The sequence below is a fragment of the Sardina pilchardus genome, chromosome 23 (assembly GCF_963854185.1).
Source record: "Sardina pilchardus chromosome 23, fSarPil1.1, whole genome shotgun sequence".
Lineage (NCBI taxonomy): Eukaryota > Metazoa > Chordata > Actinopteri > Clupeiformes > Clupeidae > Sardina > Sardina pilchardus.
This window is the reverse complement of record NC_085016.1, coordinates 27756438-27776227: the sequence shown is the minus strand read 5'-3', so window position 1 is coordinate 27776227 and position 19790 is coordinate 27756438. Positions and strand designations below refer to the sequence as shown.

Here is a 19790-nt window from a genome sequence, read left to right as displayed (position 1 = left end):
GACTCCCTCCAACTGTTTCTACTGCCTGAAACTAAATTCACTATTAATTAATTCAACTATTTAAACTACTCAACTATTTACCTGTTTGGCTATTCCAACTGTCCGTTTTCATCAACTATGACTCCCTCCAGCTGTTTCTACTGCCTGAAACTAAATTCACTATTAATTAATTCAACTATTTAAACTAATCAACTATTTAACTGTTTGGCTATTCCAACTGTCAGTTTGCATCAACTATGACTCCCTCCAACTGTTTCTACTGCCTGAAACTGTTTCAAAATAAAAGTCCTCACTAAAATAATTCACTATTAATTAATTCAACTATTTAAACTTCTCAACTTTTTAACTGTTCAGCCATTTCACTTGCCAGTAGTCATCAACTATGACTCCCACCACCTTGACTCCCACCACCTATTTCCTCTGCCCACAACTGTTTCAAAATAAGTCATCAGTGTCCTAATTCCGTATTTAATAATGTAAGTATTTAAACTATGCAACTATTTAACTCTTTAGCCATTCCGAATTACAGTTGTCATCAGCTATGTATCCCACCAACAGTTTCCTCTGCCCACAACTTTTTCAAAATAAAAGTCCTCACACAATGATTATCTATTAAATAGCTCAACTAGGCTATTTGAACTACTCAACTGTTTAACTTTTTGCTCATTCCAACTGTTAACCCGTTTAATCCCAAATTTTTCCCAGACATGAAAATATCAAAATCATGTGTCTTGAGTAACCCTTTGAAGTAATCAATTACTATTTTTTAAAATTTTAATAAAAAAGTGGGTGAAAAGGAGTGTTTTATTTTCGGTCACAATTGTGACCGCTAGGCAACTACAGAGTCAGAATTTGGGGATTTTCTCTTTTTTTGACACATTTCTTTGTCCAATCATCTAATTTCCAATAAATTCCAAACAGAGATGATATGGGGACATTGTCCCAGGTCTGTTATTTACATTTAAATGTGTATCACAATACAATACTCAACATTGCCTCTGCAATTCTCTGCTATATTCTAAGTGTGCTGATTTTTACATAGAGAAGCCATTATATCACACTATTATACATAGCTATTGTAATAGCAGATTTTCTACGCTGTTCTTTATCTTAATTTTACTTTCAGTCATTACCTGCACATATCAGATCTAACTGGCTGTCCAGATTTGATAATCATACCTCAAAAACAGTAAATCATTGTCCTCATTGACTACTATTTTACATATGTCACATATACAAACTAGGTGGTGGGGGGTATAATCAACTCGCCAGTCAGCCTGTTAGAGGCATAATGCCTAAATGTATGCTGAGACCTGCAATAGACATGAACAACCTTACCATGTTTACATAGAAAAGCCATTATATCATCTATATCAACTATATACCACAATGCAACAACCACCACATGTTGCAAAAAGAGATGTCGTTTGTCTGTTTATTATTGTAAATCAAGTTTTTAAGCCAAGTATACTTGCGTACACAAGAAATTTGGTTTCTGCATTTATCCCATCCGTGAATTAGTGAACACACATGAAGTGACATCCTAAATTACCTGGTCCCTTTGCTCCAAAGGCCTCATATTCATAAGGCTCTATGTCCCCAGTGTCCTATATCCTGGGACCTATGCTCATTCGGGTATCTACTATGTGCTTTATAATGCTGGAGGACCCTGGAAACATACAATACTTGACCTGGAGAACACAGGACCCCTGTCCCTGATCCCAAATAACCCTGAGGAGCATAGGAGCCTGCTCTGACCTCAGTTATTGGCCTAATCTAGTGTCAGAACGGTGTGATATCCATTATATTGCTCAATTTAATTCATTTTACTACTGGATTAAGTAAGGTTCTAAATACATAATAGGACACAGTCTGTAATGTGGACATACAATAGTGTCAGGACAGATTGATGAGACAATTATTTTTGATCACATGAAGCTGTGCTTCTGGTTTGTCTGCCTGGCCCCTGTGACATAGGCCCTTTACTGTGCATAAGTGTGTGTGTTGGGCGGTGGGTTGGGGGGCTGTTGGGAAAGGGGTGGGGAATATATTTTCTGGTAAGGTTGTTCATGTCTATTGCAAGTCTTTGCATACATTCAGCCAATTTGCCTTCAACAGGCTGACTGGCGAGTTGATTACAACCCCCACCACCTGTGACATATGCAATATAGGAATTATAGGAATATAGTCAATGGGGACAATGATTTACTGTTTTTGAGGTATGATTGTAAAATCTGGACAGTCAGTTAGATCTTATATGTGTAGGACATTACTGAAAGTAAAATTAAGAAAAAGAACAACATAGAAAATTAGCTATTACAATAGCTATGTATAATAGTGTGATACAATGGCTTCTCTATGTAAAAATCGGCACACTTAGAATATAGCAGAGAATTGCAGAGGCAATGTTGAGTATTGTATTGTGATACACATTTAAATGTAAATAACAGACCTGGGACAATGTCCCCATATCATCTCTGTTTGGAATTTATTGGAAATTAGATGATTGGACAAAGAAATGTGTCAAAAAAAGAGAAAATCCCCAAAATCTGACTCTGTAGTTGCCTAGCGGTCACAATTGTGACCGTCTTCATGTTCACTCATGCTATGAGAACGCTGAACAAAGTTCACATATTTCATTTGCATCCCTCCATACTAGACACCTTAAAGATTATGTGTACCCAAACTCTTTGCCCTATTTTTACATAAACATACTTTTCTAAGCTTTAGTTTGGGAGCTTTTGGGTGGAAATTTTCTGTTCAGGGTGCAACCAAAACATAAGCAGCTCTGACCATGTGACAAATTACACTACACATTTGGCACTTCACATCTTTAACTGAGACCCTTTCAGGTTTCCATTTATGGGGAAAATGTATTGATACTTCATACAATGACATCTGTAAAGGCACAGAAGCAACAAAAAAAAAATCGGTCACAATTGTGACCGTTGGGATTAAATGGGTTAATTGTCATCAACTATGACTCCCCTCAACCTTTTCTCTACTTCACCTCTAGCTTTGTCTCAATTTTCATGCACTCGTAATTCCCTGGAATTGCTTTCTCTAGTTATTGATATTTTTCTTCTAACGCTTTTTGTGCGTCTAATTGAGCTTCAACCGTTTGACGTAGAAACTTCATTCAAACTGCGCTGCGTAGGTCTTACTTAGGACACTTCAGCTATATATTTTTCAACTTTGTAACTTTTACACTTTTTGAACTATTAAATAAAAACTATTAAAAATTCCCCATAGACTTAACATTGGATTATGACATCATAATAGGGCAATTAGAATGTTATGCCAGGTGGCCAGCCCCACCTGCAGCAGCTCTGTCTCTCTCAGGCTTGAAGCATACAATCTCTCTGTGAAGACTACATATCCTAAACTGTTTCCTCTGTCCACAACTGTTTCAAAATAAAAGTCCTCACTGCAATAATACACTATTAAATCATTTAACCATTGAAACTACTCAACTATTTAACTGTTCAACCATTCAAACTGTCAGTTATCATCAACTATGCCTCCAGTCAACTATATGAAACCTCCATGGACCTAGCAACCAACATGGCAACCATTAAAATTAAGCGTTTATGACAGTTTCCATAGCAACCAACATGATTTTACTACAGTAACTTCTTTATTCCTGATAGTGGCCACCATAGATACCCTATCAACAAATGTTTCAAAATAAAAGTCCTCACTAGCAAGGTAGCTAGTTAGCATATTAGCATTGTTAGCATTTTTAGCATAACTGCTAGAAATGATTAGCTAAGTTAGCTAATCAACCTGGTTAGCATTGTTAGCATTTTTAGCATAACTGTTAGAAATGATTAGCTAAGTTAGCTAATCAACCTGGTTAACATTGTTAGCATAGTAAGCATTGTTAACATTTTTAGCAGAACTGCTAGAAATCCTTAGTTCAGTTAGAACTGTAATGTTTAAGCTTTAAACTGTCTACCTTCACACTATCAGCTTTATTTAACCGATGCAACCACCATGTTTACCCTAGCTACACCTTAGTAACTATATCTACATTATCTACTGTATCTATACATTTTTGCATTTTCATGCACTCGTAATTTCCCTGGAATTACATTCTCTAGTTATTATTCTTCTTCTAACGCACGCAATTCAGCTTCAACCGTTTAACGTAGAAACTTCATTCAAACGTTGTTGCGTAGGTCTTGCTTATGCCATGCCTGCTTTGTATTTTTCAACTTTGTAACTTTTATACTTTTTAAACTATTAGTTAAAAACTATTACAATTCCCCCCATAGACTTAACATTGCTCATTATGACATCACGGCAGCAATTAGAATCTTAGGCCAGGTGGCCGGCCACCTGGGCACCAACTGTCAGTTTCTCTGGCTTTAAGCATACAGTCTCTCAGAAGACTACATATCCTGTTAACTGTTTCCTCTGTCCACAACTGTTTCAAAATAAAAGTCCTCACTGCAATAATACACTATTAAATCATTTAACCATTGAAACTACTCAACTATTGAACTGTTCAACCATTCCAACTGTCAGTTATCATCCACTATGCCTCCAGTCAACTACATGAAACGTCCATGTACCTAGCAACCAACATAGCAACCATTAAAATTAAGCGTTTATGACCGTTTCCATAGCAACCAACATGATTATACTGCAGTAACTTCTTGTTTCCTGATAGTGGCCACCATGGATACCCTAGCAACAAATGTTTCAAAATAAAAGTCCTCACTAGCAAGTTAGCTAGTTAGCATGGTTAGCATAGTTAGCATTGTTAGCATTGTTAGCATAGTTAGCATTTTTAGCATAACTGCAAAAAATCATCAACTAAGTTAGCTAATCAACCTGGTTAGCATTGTTAGCAAATTTAGCATTGTTAGCATAGTTAGCATTTTTAGCATTACTGCTAGAAATCATCGGTTAAGTTAGCTAATCAACCTGGTTAGCATTGTTAGTAAAGTTAGCATTGCTAGCATAATTAGCATTTTTAGCCTAATGGCTAGAAATCATTAGCTAAGTTAGCTAATCAACATTTTAACATGAATAGAAATCATTAGTTAAGTTAGAACTGGAATGTTTCATCTTTAAACTGTCTACCTTCACACTATCAACTCTCTGTAAACTATGCAACCACCATGTTTACCCTAGCTACACCTTAGTAACCATATCTACATTATCTATCTATTTTTGCATTTTCATGCACTGGTAATTCCTTGGAATTGCATTTCTAGTTATTATTCTTCTTCTAACGCACGCAATTCAGCTTCAACCGTTTAACGTAGAAACTTCATTCAAACGTTGTTGCGTAGGTCTTGCTTATGCCATGCCTGCTTTGTATTTTTCAACTTTGTAACTTTTATACTTTTTAAACTATTAGTTAAAAACTATTACAATTCCCCCCATAGACTTAACATTGCTCATTATGACATCACGGCAGCAATTAGAATCTTAGGCCAGGTGGCCGGCCACCTGGGCACCAACTGTCAGTTTCTCTGGCTTTAAGCATACAGTCTCTCAGAAGACTACATATCCTGTTAACTGTTTCCTCTGTCCACAACTGTTTCAAAATAAAAGTCCTCACTGCAATAATACACTATTAAATCATTTAACCATTGAAACTACTCAACTATTGAACTGTTCAACCATTCCAACTGTCAGTTATCATCCACTATGCCTCCAGTCAACTACATGAAACCTCCATGTACCTAGCAACCAACATAGCAACCATTAAAATTAAGCGTTTATGACCGTTTCCATAGCAACCAACATGATTATACTGCAGTAACTTCTTCTTTCCTGATAGTGGCCACCATGGATACCCTAGCAACAAATGTTTCAAAATAAAAGTCCTCACTAGCAAGTTAGCTAGTTAGCATGGTTAGCATAGTTAACATTGTTAGCATAGTTAGCATTTTTAGCATAACTGCAAAAAATCATCAACTAAGTTAGCTAATCAACCTGGTTAGCATTGTTAGCAAATTTAGCATTGTTAGCATAGTTAGCATTTTTAGCATTGCTGCTAGAAATCATTGGTTAAGTTAGCTAATCAACCTGGTTAGAATTGTTAGTAAAGTTAGCATTGCTAGCATAATTAGCATTTTTAGCGTGACTGCTAGAAATCATTAGCTAAGTTAGCTAATCAACATTTTAACATGACTAGAAATCATTAGTTAAGTTAGAACTGGAATGTTTCATCTTTAAACAGTCTACCTTCACACTATCAACTCTCTGTAAACTATGCAACCACCATGTTTACCCTAGCTACACCTTAGTAACCATATCTACATTATCTATCTATTTCTGCATTTTCATGCACTGGTAATTCCTTGGAATTGCATTTCTAGTTACTTTTGATATACAGTAACTGGTCAAGGAATTCAATTACTTTTAAAAGAAGTAACTAGTAACTGTAACTGATTGCCAATTTTCAGTAACTTGCCCAATACTGGTGAGAGCCTCTGAATCTGCCCATAACAGGTTCGAATATTAAGGGCTGCCTAAAATTCGTTGGAATTCGAAATTTTTTTAGAAATCGAATTATGTTCGAATAACGAAGAGTCAAAGCCCTAGTGTGTGTGTGCGCGCGCGCCTCTGGCATTTGTGAATCTATTCTGCTCCATTGCACAGGGCCTGTGGCCGACTCTGAATGTGTTGCTTTATTCAGTGGACAGCGGAACAGCCTGTCACCCTGCCGCCTGCTTGCTCTGGCTCTGTGTGTGTGTTTGGGGGGGGGGGGGGGCTGCAGGAGCTCAGTGCGACCCAAAGCCCCCCCCACAGGAAGAGGCCCTGCAGGCGTCCTCGCGTGTGTCTGTTTTTGTTTGCACAGAACGAGGTGGAGTGTGTATGTGGCACTGTGAGAGTGTCGGGGCCCCCTTTAAACATAAGGGGCACAGCAGCATCCTGTGAAGGAATGGAAGAAAGTGTGTGTTCTAGCTGTCTAAGATGTAGCTGTGTGTGTGTCCTGAAGTCCTCTAGTTTAAGGCATTCCTTTAAATGTGTTGGCAGTGAGTGAAGTGGTGTTGGGCCAGTTTGAATGAGTGCATAGGATGACATAACTTTAATGAAATATCTGTTGGTTACGGTAAGCATTTCCTCTTAGAAATGAGTGGGTGAGCTGCCGGTAATTGATAGAATAACTGAATAGCTGTCATCCATTTAAACCAGTTTAGTCAGCCAAATTGCTGACTGCTGCTGAGTTAAAATTGGAATGTGATCCGTAAAAGCCTGTGTGTGTGTGTGTGTGTGTGTGTGTGTGTGTGTGTGGGTATCAAGCAACAAACTCCTGAAAGACCTCTCTATGTCTGCCTTTCTATTTGTTCTGCCAGTAGGCCTGAAGATGGGCTATGTATTTCTGGTGTCTGTGCATTATGTAGCCTACTGTTTCTGTCTTGCAACAGGCATTTGAAAGATGGAGGGAGCTCTGGATCATGAAAACAAATGTTTCGACCCTGCTGGGTCTTCCTCAGGAAAACACCTTTTGCCTGAGGACGACCCAACTGGGTCAAAGCGTTGCTACATGCAATAAATGTATGGAAGTTTTTAGCAGAGTGCGGGCATTTCATTCTTTCTTGAGTTCTAGTTCCACCGGTGGGGATGTGCACACTGCAACTATGAGCGCTGGTTAATGAGCCAGATAGGGTGGCTGCCCTTAGCCCTGTTGCAAAGGATTAGGACATGTTGGGGGCAGGGATGGTCTGTCTGAGTTCTCTCAACAAAGCCCATGTTAAACGGCTTACCAACAAACAGCTGCACATTTAATTAAAGAGTGTCTGTGAAGCCAAAAAACATAAGGACGAGGGGGAGAAATACAAACACACTTGCCGTTTCACAACTACTTCTACTTCAAAGTCTTTTATCTTGACTGAAAAATAATTGGGATGTTCCTTATGTGCAAAACGTGGCCCTTTGCCACACTTGACTAGACGTAGTAAACTAAACTAAACGGGCCATGCCTGTCATCCCGGAAGTAAACCGTTCAGTACAGAGTGCACTCCTGCAGTACATAAGCGCACTCCTTAGATGACCTGATCAGTGGCAATTTGTTCGTCATGGCCCTGCCCTCTTCTCTCAACTCAGTCTTGTGCTGATAACTTGTTTCCCCCTTGTTTAATAGCCTAATCTTTCTTTTACACCTAATGCTTAATTCATGGGTGAATTTTAGCACTTGGCTTAGGTTTGGCAGGTGCGTGTGGTTGAAGCTTTTTGCAACTTAACTGTTGGATCCAGATTAAGCAATTTTGTTTGTTTAAATGTGGTTGTAGTAGGAACAAGGCCAAGGCCAAAGAGGTTACTACACTAACACTAAGTCCAGCAAGCCAGTGTGCAAAGATCACACACTCTCTCCTATTATTTAGCCTGTCCCGCCCTTCAGTCTACACGTGCACATTCACCGTTTTTCCTCTTCCCTACTTGCAAACATCTTGCATGTCCTACCCTGTCTCTCCCTGAGGGATGTCGGGCGAACAGGCTAAAATTAAACATGCCCCACCAATTCAGTTGGAGAATCACATGTGCAGTGGGAACTGGAGCAGGTATGCCACACCACGCAAGAACACTCCGTTAATTTCCTACAATGGTTTGTAGCTTGCTCTGTAATAGGCATATCACACCTAAGAGTTTTGCTTGTTACTTGCTTGTTTTCTTTTTTCCCCAGACCCTATTTGGTCTTAGCCCAATGAAGTCATGAACATGCCCTCATCAACAAACACTGCTACTCTAGTATGTCTGTCTGTACGCACTGCAGTGTGCAAGCCTGTTTGAGTGCTGCTTATGTAACATGCAGTAACCTGGCACTCGTGCATGCTAAACTGCATTATCCCGTGTGAATTTGCACTCCCTCAACACATGTTCAAAAAGCCCTCATACAAAACTCAATTGTGCAAGTGCATCTGTTAAGACACATACACGCACGCACACAGAAAGTGCGCTCGCCGCACATCAACACGCTAATCTCGCTTAATCGTTCGGTTGTTTTTGTGAACCGTAATAGTCTCTGGGTCACAACCAACACTGTGCTGTCCGGAGTGTAGCAGTACTTGATTTTGGTCTTTTTTAGAGCCCTCTGTGATTGTCACAGTTTCTGCTGGGTCACTGTGTTCCTGGAAAGGGGAGTGTTTGAAAAGTGAGGATCTAAGCTTGTTCCTATTTATTGGCCTTCCCTTGCCCCTCGCTTCACACCTTGCCTTTTGGTGGACGGAAGAGATTAAGGAAAGGAGAGCTTTTTTTCCCCGCGGCCACAGTTCAGGGTGAGTGACGGTGGTGTTTTGACTGTGACTCACTCCACCCCCAACAAACATAAATAAACACCACAGATATGTAGAGGAAATGCCATTTACAAGTTGTTTGCCTGTAGTGGCAAAGTGGTCACTAATGTTCATATGTAAACACAAGCGCATACTGTTCAGTTTTGCTACATGTAAAATTAGTAATGTTGCACTAGTCTAGAGTGTACTCCTTACAGGAAATATCACATGCACACACACAAACTCTCACTACACAGCTTACTGGCCCACACGTGGTGTGTTTACTTAGGCATACGGCTACAGTCGGGATGAGACATCTGCTGTCTGGGGTAAAGGTTAACTATAAGGGCAGCGAGGTCCTACTCTACATGCACCAACGTTAGGCTTCATACCACCCATCAGTGACCACTGGGCTACCATTGGGCTACCACTGGGCTTTTACATCATCTGCATAATTGAGGGAAAACAAGCAAGAATGAATTTAATCGAGTCCGTACCTTTCCGGAAATGTTAGTAAAGTGTTGTGAAAACGTTGCTAGCTGCAACAGCGACATTTCCGGAAAGGTACTGACTCGATTAAATTCATTCTGGACTCTCTATCCGACCACATAAAGACGTGGGGATACTTCGGTTTGGCTTTAGGGACCCTCTACTCTACTGTTGTTTGGAACCGTAGAAGAGGTATAAAAATAGCGTTTTGTAGCGGCGAAATGACATGCCCGAGTCACCTCCAGGCTAACGAGTTTTGGCTAAAAACGGTGAGCTCGAACTTTCTCAAAATACATCCGAATGACATGATTTTGGTGTCAACTCAACGTATGTACTCCCAATAGTCCGAAAAATTGATCTAAAGTGCATTTCACTCCGGATTATCCCTTTAAGACTAGTGATGCACTGATGCCAGCATTGGGTTTGGGCCACTACTGTGCTCATATGCTAACACTCATAGTGGCATAGTGACAAAGGCATGGCAAACATTTGCCACTCTACAGCCAATGACTATAATCCATAATTCAATGCCCTTGTTTTTTTTTGTTGTTGTTGTTGTTTTGCCTAATTTAAACATATGAGTGGCACTTTGTTTTAAACAGATAAACTGAAATAGACTGGCTAGACTGAATTGTCAGACAATGATGATTGAAACTGAAAGACATTCATATTGTGACTTGCATTCATAGAGCTACAGTTGTGAAAATATATGTGAGGAGGAATTTCCCATCCTTTGGTTTTTCTACAACCTTAACTGAACCTCAAAGGTGAGGTCAATGAGCATTTAGAAACTCTACCCAAGTATTAAGACTTGTAAGTAAAGGAGAGGTCTATTCATGGATGACTGCAGCACACAGTCCAATGCGAGTTGAGAGGAACCTGAGCATGTCAAAATGGAGTAGCTCATTAATGGCACCACCAGCCACCGCATCCGGCTTTCAATTTGGTCGAGTTAACGATTCTCTGCTCATGCTTTCTTTTGTCACTTTCATTCTGTCACTCCTACAGGGAGCTACACCAGGCACTTAACTGAAGCGTTCTGTTTGCATTGCGTTTGCTGTAACAATTAACTTCCACTATAATCAATGGAAGTAGCTGCATCAGATGTAATGGTGGTGCTTACATTAAAAAAGAAATAGACCAGTCTTCTAAAATGGATGTTACCCATTGCGAACAGAATGCTTCAGTTATGGGTCTGGGGTAACTTCCCTGTAACCTGTAAAGTTGTGCTGCCACGGTAGTGTAGCATAGCATAAGATAGAAGTTATGCCACTGTGGTAGAAGTTATGTTACCACGTCACTGTTAATTATGTTAGTTTGTAAAGGCCTACAAATGGCTGGCGGCAGAGCGACGATTCATGGCTGGCGACTGGCAACATAGCATAGAATCTATTGAAGTGAATGGAGAAACAAACAGACATGGAAGTGGAATGATGACCGTTGCATCGCTATAATCTGCCTATTTTTCAGGACGATTTTGATATGTTACAGAAAACAGCTGGGGGATTGTGTCGCCAGTAGTGCGTGTATTACAGTTAACAGAATTCCACTGTTGCGTTTGACTGTCTCATCGCCGGCCATGTGTAGTGGACTTAACAATCACAATAAAGGGATCTGCTTCTGTTTCATGTAATGTACACAAGGCAGAGAAATGAAAGGGAGACTACCGAATAAACAGTTAACACTGTCTGTTGTTTGAATATTTTAACGTATTCGTATGCTTCCCCCTGATAGCCCACTGTACTGACATGTTGCATATTTTAGAGTTGAAGCCGAGCTTATACACGCAGTATTGACACGAGCACAGTCAAAGAGAGCGGAGAAATCCTTCTGTTTTACAGCTTGCAAGGAACATTTCAGTAGCAAAAGGGTCTCGACTATACATGTTTTATGTCACTGTGAAAGCGGCTGACTGGAATAGGCCCTCAGGAACGGAGCAGTGAGTGGGACCAAAAAGAGGGAGAATGTGGGATGCGTTGTGCAGGTTTCATGAGTAATTAATGACTGAGGTAGAGAAAGGGGGAAAGGAAAGCGGGGCTGGATACAGGAGACTGAGGCACAGAAGCACACAGCTGAAACTCTACACGCCAACACCAGCTGCCGGGATCAACTTTCTTCACAGTGTGTGTGTCTGTGAGGGAAAGAGAGAGATGGGGATACCAAGAGAGCATGCGTGCCTTTTAGCATTGCACCCTGACGTGTGTTTGTGTGCACCTTTTTGAGTTACATAAGATTTAGTTAATTGAGGGAGTATAAAGTAGTGTGCGTGTGGCATTCATGTCATCTCCGGGTCAGGATTAAGGCCCAACTCTGTGTTTTCTTTGTGTCTGCTGCCTAGCTTCCATGTAGTAATCTGTGTATGGTGTGAATTATCTGTGGTTTAAGTATCTGGTGGCACGGCGCAAGCTTAAGTGTACCCATTGGTCTTTTGCACACACTGTGTGTGTGTGCATGCCATGTGCAGTGCCAGTTCCGAGCAGAGCCACATCCAATGGTTGAGTTTCTGCAGCTGCTCCGCCTCAGAAGAGGGACAGTGGGAGAGTGTAGAGGAGGAGAGAGAGAGAAAAGCCGCTTTCACACTGCACAGCAAGCCGGAAATTTGCCGGGTTTTTTTGCAGCTCGTCCCATTCATAGCCCAGGTAACTTTCGTAGCTTTCATAACCAGGTTGTAAACCAGACCCTGGAATCTTTCAGATTAAGGGTCTGGCCACGATTAATGTAATGGCCCAACTCGAGGGGAGGCACAAAGTGTGCATTTGAAAATCCCACTGCAAGCAAATGGATACACCGATTTGATTGTTACTCCTGATGGTTGGGGCAAACGTAACATCCATCATTGCTCGTGGCCAGAGTATCTTGCAGACACAATTCAAATTGTGTTCTCGCGAGAACTCTGGATTTCCAGGGTAGAGCTTTCATGCTTGAGCCGGCAAAATTGACGGCCTGTTTTATGCTGCTAATTTTCCTCCTCTGGGGGTACACAAATTGCCGGCTCCACTGCAGTGTGAATGTGAGCGGGCAATGTGCTGGCTTTTCTGTAAGATGGGTGGAGCTGTCAATGACGTGAGTTGTGCGACCCACAGCCGGAAGATTTAAAATCAGCAAACCGCTGAGCACAGCTTTCGGATCACTGACTCAGCATGTAAACAAAGTGATGAAGAAACGCCTTTGACACCGCGCTAACTTCATGCACGGTCATGCACACAGAATTAGGCTAATTCCAACGCCAAAAATATAGCTGATCGACCTGACCTAAAGCCTACACACCCTATGCCAGTTATGTATCCAACTGCTGCCTGCAGCCTACTTCCTAACTCCTAGGCTGCTGTCAGATTTGGTTGTTGTTTTGACAGTGTCACGAAACTAAATATTCTTCCGACGCCTGTGTTGTCCGTCACTGTTCAACTTCACGCCCAGTGCTTACATGTACGCCTACAGCGCGGCGGCATTTTGGAAAGGAGGAATATTGCGCCTCCTTTTCACACAGACGGAGCCGGCCAATTGCCAGCTCCACTTTACTGCAAATGTGCCGGCTTTCAGTGTGAAAAGTCAAAGAGCGATGGAGGGGGAGAGAGAGATTGGAGGCATGCCTGGAAGCCGAGCACTTGCCCTTTGAGAGAACTGAAAGGCCTGTAAGTGGTCTCTGGCTCACTAGTTTGGAAGTGAATGTGACACACACTACACTGTGTTTGACATGCTCTTTCTCTTCCCAGTCCTGCGCATAATTGTGTATGTCTGCTTTGTCTTCTAGCTTTCTCTGATTGTCCTTGTTCCACCTCCTCTCCCCTTTCCTGCACAAACTTCCCCACCTCATTGGCCCTGGTGTACTCAAAAGCAGCCTTTCTGGGTTGAGGCTCTTAACATACATTAACATGCAAACATGTGCATCCATACACAAGTACACACACACACACACACACACACAGGGATGCATTCATATATATACACACACAAACATATACACATTACACACACACCCCGCACAGAAAGATTTTCGTTTGTCTGCCCAGGGAGAGCAGATCTATCTCAATTCCTTTATCTATATATCAGGTGGCTGGCTGGCAGTCTGTTGCCTGGGAGTAATGCAGGGGTGCATTATTCAGTCACCCCTGGACTCTCCCTCTTGGCACACCTCTCTAGCTCTGCAGGGCTCCATCACAGCATTGCGGATTAGTGCAGAGTCTGCTCGCGGCGTCAGGTGACGCAGTGTCATCCACACCGGTATGGTCACCGCAGCCAAAAAGTACAGAGCCCTACTGCCTGTGATGTGGCTTCATTTGTAGTTTCTCGTCTGCACACACACCAGAGTTAATGCCGCATTATCAAACGCATACAAAAACAGAGGAATGCGAAACCACAAGGGTGTTTTTTTTAAGTTCATAGCATTAAACTTTCATGTTATCAATCCTTGATGTTTCTTGGGTTTTAAAACGTAGAGCTGTACTCTGAGCTTTTGCCTTTTGAAGTTGAAATCTATCGTTGGGTTTTGTTGTTATTAATGGTTCTTATTAATGTTTTTTTTCCCTTTACAAGCGCTTTGATTGAGTGTCAATTTTCTTAGTTATGGTTATTGGAAGTTAATTGGACCATTGGTAGGAACCATTAAAACGGAGTTCTGAGTGTGGAGGAAAAAAGCCTTCCCTCTGCTTGGTCATGTCTTTGAAATGTTATGCAATAGCTAGCCATATGTTTAGGACTGTGGCTAATATATTACTCTCTCTCCTTCTCTTCCTCCCTGCTCTCTTTGACAGATCAATGTCAGGGTTACTACGATGGATGCGGAGCTGGAGTTTGCCATCCAGCCAAACACCACAGGCAAACAGCTCTTCGATCAGGTAGGTTCCCGGAGAGTGGGTGAGGGAGAGTCATCTTATATTGCTTTCTTGGTAGAAGGCCTGAGCAGTCCAAGGAGTAGCATCTGTTGAAAAGGCATCAGGTTTACACCATGCACATGTAGTGGGTGATTCAGGGTTCACTGTATTGTGAGGAGAACTTACGGTTCACGTATCAATTCATCACAAAGGTTGTTCATTCACCATCCAAACTTGCACAGTGATGGCAGAGGTGGTCATGCAAGGTGCCAGACCTACTTGTTTAGCACAGCAAGGGTTTCAGCCAGGACACCTGTGTCCTGTTCACTGTCATTAATAAACAGTTGCACCAATACATTGCCCTCCAAAAGTATTGGAAGACATGCTTAAAGTTAAATATAAAATCATCTTTTGGAAATTGATCTTAACTCATTGGCTGCCAGCCATTTTCAGTTCAGAGCGCTCCATACTGCCAGACGTTTAACAGCATTTTGACTGTTTTTTCAAGATCCACCGAACGGTGAGCTTTATGACTATGTAAACACTGAAGGTACCAAATGAAAGAGTAGACTCTCTTCTTTCACCAGGAAAAACGGTTTGTTTCTATCGTTTTTCGTTCTTTAGTAATCGTCAGTAGAACATGGGTTAGTTTGGCTAAAAATACCTGTTTCTGACCAAAAAATTGAGAAAACGATCTTTTTGTGAAAATCAACTTTTTAACGTTAGCGTTTCAGTAGTATGTCAACCACGATTGCACTGTTATCTCGTCAGTCTCGTCAAGGTTGCTAGGGACTCTGATGGTCGCTATAGACTCTGAACAGGACGGTAGACTTAGCAAGCTAGCACTAGCAAAGTTGTTGTTAGTCTATAGCAATATCCAATGTAAATGGATCATACCGTTCACGTGTTTTCCATCCTTGATGTAAGAAGTAAGCATATTTATTCCCTGCACCGCGTGCAAACTAGATCCACTGTGGTCGATCTTCAGTGTTAGCTTGATGGATGTCTACATGTGCACTCTACAGGCAGATACTCTGCAGGCAGATAATTATCCAAATGGCACTGCTGTCATCTAGCGGTTCGGATCGCTAGTACAATCTGTTTACAAGCCTGAAACTCTGCCAGATCGTCCCCAAGCTCACCCATGAGCCCTCCCCATTGAAAAAAGCAATTGACGTCTAAAGACGTCAATGGCAGTGAACGTATGTGTCTAAATTGACGTTTAAAGACGTCAATGCCAGTTAATGAGTTAAAGCCTTAAATGAAACAATGAGGAAATATTCAACCTTTAATGACATCAATTCAAAACAAATGTATTGTAAATAAAATATAGAGGGTCATAAGTATTGGAACGTCCATGTTAAATTCCCATAGAGGATTTTTATTTTGACTTTTAAAGGCCAGTTATTTCATGGATCCAGGACACTATGCACCCTGGTAAAATCCCCTTGGCCTTTGGAATTAAAATAACCCCACATCAACACCATACCCTTCACATACTAAGAGTTTGGCATGCTTAACCCTATGAGCCCGACGGACGCAAAGTGCGTCAAAAACACACCCATTCTACTCTGTTACATTGCTCCGCGATTATTTGTCACAGCGAGACATTTAGACGTTTAAACGATCGACCATCTATGCAACAAACTGCGTCCAGCTATGGAACTGAAAAACACTAACTTCCATAGATGTGTGCATTTCAAGAAACGTGTGTCTGCCATCATTTCATCTGACCAATCAGTGGACAGCATTGTTCACGTGACATTTTAGTATCGACTTGTCCCGACTAGACCCACCTCTGAAACAGGTACGAGTAGGTACTAAAAATAGTAACGGGTCTACCCTGCAATCCGCAGTGGAAATGCTCCCAATCAGGGTAGAGTCGTACTGTGCCGTACCGTACCGTTACGAAAATGCCCAGTGGAAAAGGGGTATTAGATTTCATCTAGTGTATCAATACATTCTGTGGTGGCCCATTTCCTCACCAACTTGAGTTGTATGAGTAAATGCAACAGAGGTCATTCCCAGCAGCCCTTGCAAAAAAACAAAAAAAAAAACAGATTAGGAACAATGTCCACCACAGTCCTTCTCCTTTTCCTCAGGCATAAAATTCGAGGCCACCGCCTGTACACAAAGCATTGCTGGTCCTGTTCTGTGAGTCCGCTGGCCAACAGTAGACCTCTGTAGTGGGTCAGGGTGAGCACACGCCAGGGCTGAACAGCTCTGCTCTCTCTCCCCTCACCAGTGATGTGATGTCACTCCTCCCACAAAGTGCTTCTAGTATTGTTGACCAAGATGTCACTGCCTCCACTGCACTGTGACTGCAGTCATGGGCTGCATAATACAACCTTTATTAAGAAAAGGGAAGGACGGCATCCTGTGCATTCTGTGGGTTTATTGCTCCTCCTGAGAGATTACAAATGCTGAAAGAAGTTCTCACATTTTCATTTATTCATTTGTCAGATGCTATTTTTCCAAAGCGACTTACAGCAATTCGGTTATTAAAGGAATAGTTCGGTATTTTACACTTTAAGCCCGTTTTCTGCATTGCCTAGCATGAAAACGAGTGTTAGACACTGACATTTCGACGATTGAGCCTGTTTGTGGAATTTGGCAGCTTTAGAATGGAGCTCTGTATGGCTAACATTGCTCGCTTTGTGCATGGTCTATTCTGTCCTTAAAACACCCCTAAACGTTCGTTTTGAAAAATGTGCAGCTCACCGAGTGGGTACTGGTCTTCAACGATCTTCTATAGCAAGTTTCGCAGTGAAATTCAAATTCTGTTGTGTTATATTATGCACACACGGTTGAAAAAGTACTACCGGGATTTCGAAAATCCCTGATAACAGATGACAGAAGATGTATTTCGCTGCTAAACTTGCTATAGAAGATCGTTGAAGACCAGTAACCACTCGGTGAGCTGCACACTTTTAAAAACGAACGTTTAGGGGTGTTCAGCACAAACATACACTTTGACAGCATATATTATTGCACTACCACAACTTGATTCAAAAGTTAGAGTAAATTTGTCTCGACGTTGCTTGGCAACCATTCAGATAGAGGAGATTATATTACTTGGCAGAAGAATGATTGTGAATAAATCATTACATTTTTCATTGCTGTGCCTTTTTTATGTACAGTAGTAACTATAATATGTACTGTATTGTAGTATTAGAAATAAGCCACTTCAGTCCGTTGGTTAGTGATTTTAAAACAGCCTGCGTGTCGTGCCTAGCCTGGTCATACCAAACCCTTGTACCAATATCGTACAGAGGACCTACTCCATTCAGAATCAATTTCAGCAAGCGCTGTAGCCTGTTGCGCCACAGCGCCCCCGAAGATAACACTTTTGTATTATTCTAGTCAGTTGATATCTAGTAAGTTACATCACTGCGTTTATCAGGGGGTTAATCCAGTTGGGTACCACAAAATAATAATTAATTCAGCATGAAGGTCATGCAGAAATGTTCTGTGCTGGGATTTTTAGCATGTCGGTTACCAGCTCCCTCATGCTCAGACCTGAAATTAAAGTAGAGTGTAGGGTATGCTTAGGCTGATGCTTGCAGTCAAAATTCTGGTTTGGGCTTCAATGTAGCTAGCTTTATCATTTCTCCTTGGTTCTATCACCAATTTTACATAAACAGACCTCATGTTACCATTGTTTGGCGTATTGAAATGTTATTCTGAATTGAATTGTTTGTTGAAAGTGTTCAAACATCAGTTATTCTGTGCTAGTAACATTCTCGGCAGCAAAGACTCGGCTCAGATTTTGGCACAGATCAGATACTTGTTATGACGGCGTAACTAGACCAGGGCGGCCAAGCCCTCCCCCCTCAAAGCTGTACTCCAAATATGTACAAGCAAACATTTTGCAATATTAATGTCTCTGGTTGAAATATTTATTTGATGTTGTCAGAGCATGAGGTCCCTGACCGCATGGTCATTTTTGTCCTATTTTGTTAATGGACGAAGAAATTTGACCGTGCTCAATCAAACCCCTTGATAATACCCCCCACAGACCACAACCTACCCAAACCACAATGCATTTCACCTGGGGTTAAGCATGTGTGTGAGTGGCTAGTCCTTTAGTGTGGTTTTCCCTCTACCACTGTTAGCTCTTGTCCCTAAAGAGCCCTTATGTTTTGAGTTATTTATGAAAATCAATAAAAATCAAATGAGCAGTGTGACTGAGTGCGAGCCTTTTTGTGGCCTCTGTGTTCTTCACACTAAATGCATTTTTAATCCTTCTGTCCTGCTGATGATTAATATGAAGAGTTCAGACGCAAAACCCCCTCTTAATCCATCTGAACACACTTCTTTTAAATTAGCATTTTTTCTATCAGACTCCTATAGGTTTTTGCCTGCAATCATACCGGGAAGAGAGTGGTATTCCATTGGGTGGGTTTTGAAGCTAAATGCTTTGATTAATGGATACTGTCTGTGGAGAGCATTTACTCACCATTGTTATCTAATTTTTGACGGAGGTGACATTTGGAGGCTTTTTTCATATGTTAAGTGCAAGTCCTTAAGCCATCGTTTCCCAACCTTGGTCAGGACCCCATGTGAGGTCGCCTGAAATCCAAATTCGGTCTGGCTATGTAAAAACAAACGTAGACTGCCCGCATGAGATGTTTGATTGTTTGGAACATTAGTCAAGCATACAAAATAACCAGAAGTGCAAACGATAGTCAAAGGAACAAACGACATTTGGGGAAAGTCAAAGTACCACTCTCCATTTGGTGTTGTGAATGATCTCCAGAGATTTTGTGAATGATCGAGGTCGCCAACGTTTTGTGACCCCCAAAATAGTGTCACCTGCCAGAAAATGTTGGGAACTCCTGCCGTATGTAATGGCAAACTTGGAGATGAAATAGCAAAATGAAATGTGCTACCTTGGTGTGTGAGTGAAGCCTAAATTGAAAGTACCCCCGAAAAAACTGTACGGCACATTATCAGATTAAATATCCACAATAATATTTTTTTGAAATGGCCATGTTATCAAATCACTATCAATCAATTGAGGAAATTAGCTGCTGAAAGGCGGCCTTCTGAAATTGCTATTTGCAGTTTGCTTAGTACGTTAAAAATTTGCAAAGGAAAATGCTGTCATTTTGTTGGCAAACCTGTTCCACTTGGAGAAAGCAAACCTGTTTTTCCTGGGAAGAATTGCAAACTGACTGTAGTCAAAACTAACCACAGACATTTAATGGGTAATTTAATTTTGAATTATCACCTAGATCACCTTTTTTCTGTT

General features: G+C 41.2%; 1 protein-coding gene across 2 annotated transcripts in view; it reads left to right on the top strand.

The window, feature by feature from the left end:
• The window catches only part of LOC134070869 (radixin), a 53773-nt gene that overhangs the window by 14106 nt on the left and 19877 nt on the right, over positions 1-19790 (top strand). For both annotated transcript variants that reach the window (XM_062527350.1, XM_062527349.1), the window contains exon 3: positions 14477-14560. In XM_062527350.1, the coding sequence (XP_062383334.1) occupies positions 14477-14560 (84 nt within the window). The remainder of the gene's footprint in view (positions 1-14476; positions 14561-19790) is intronic.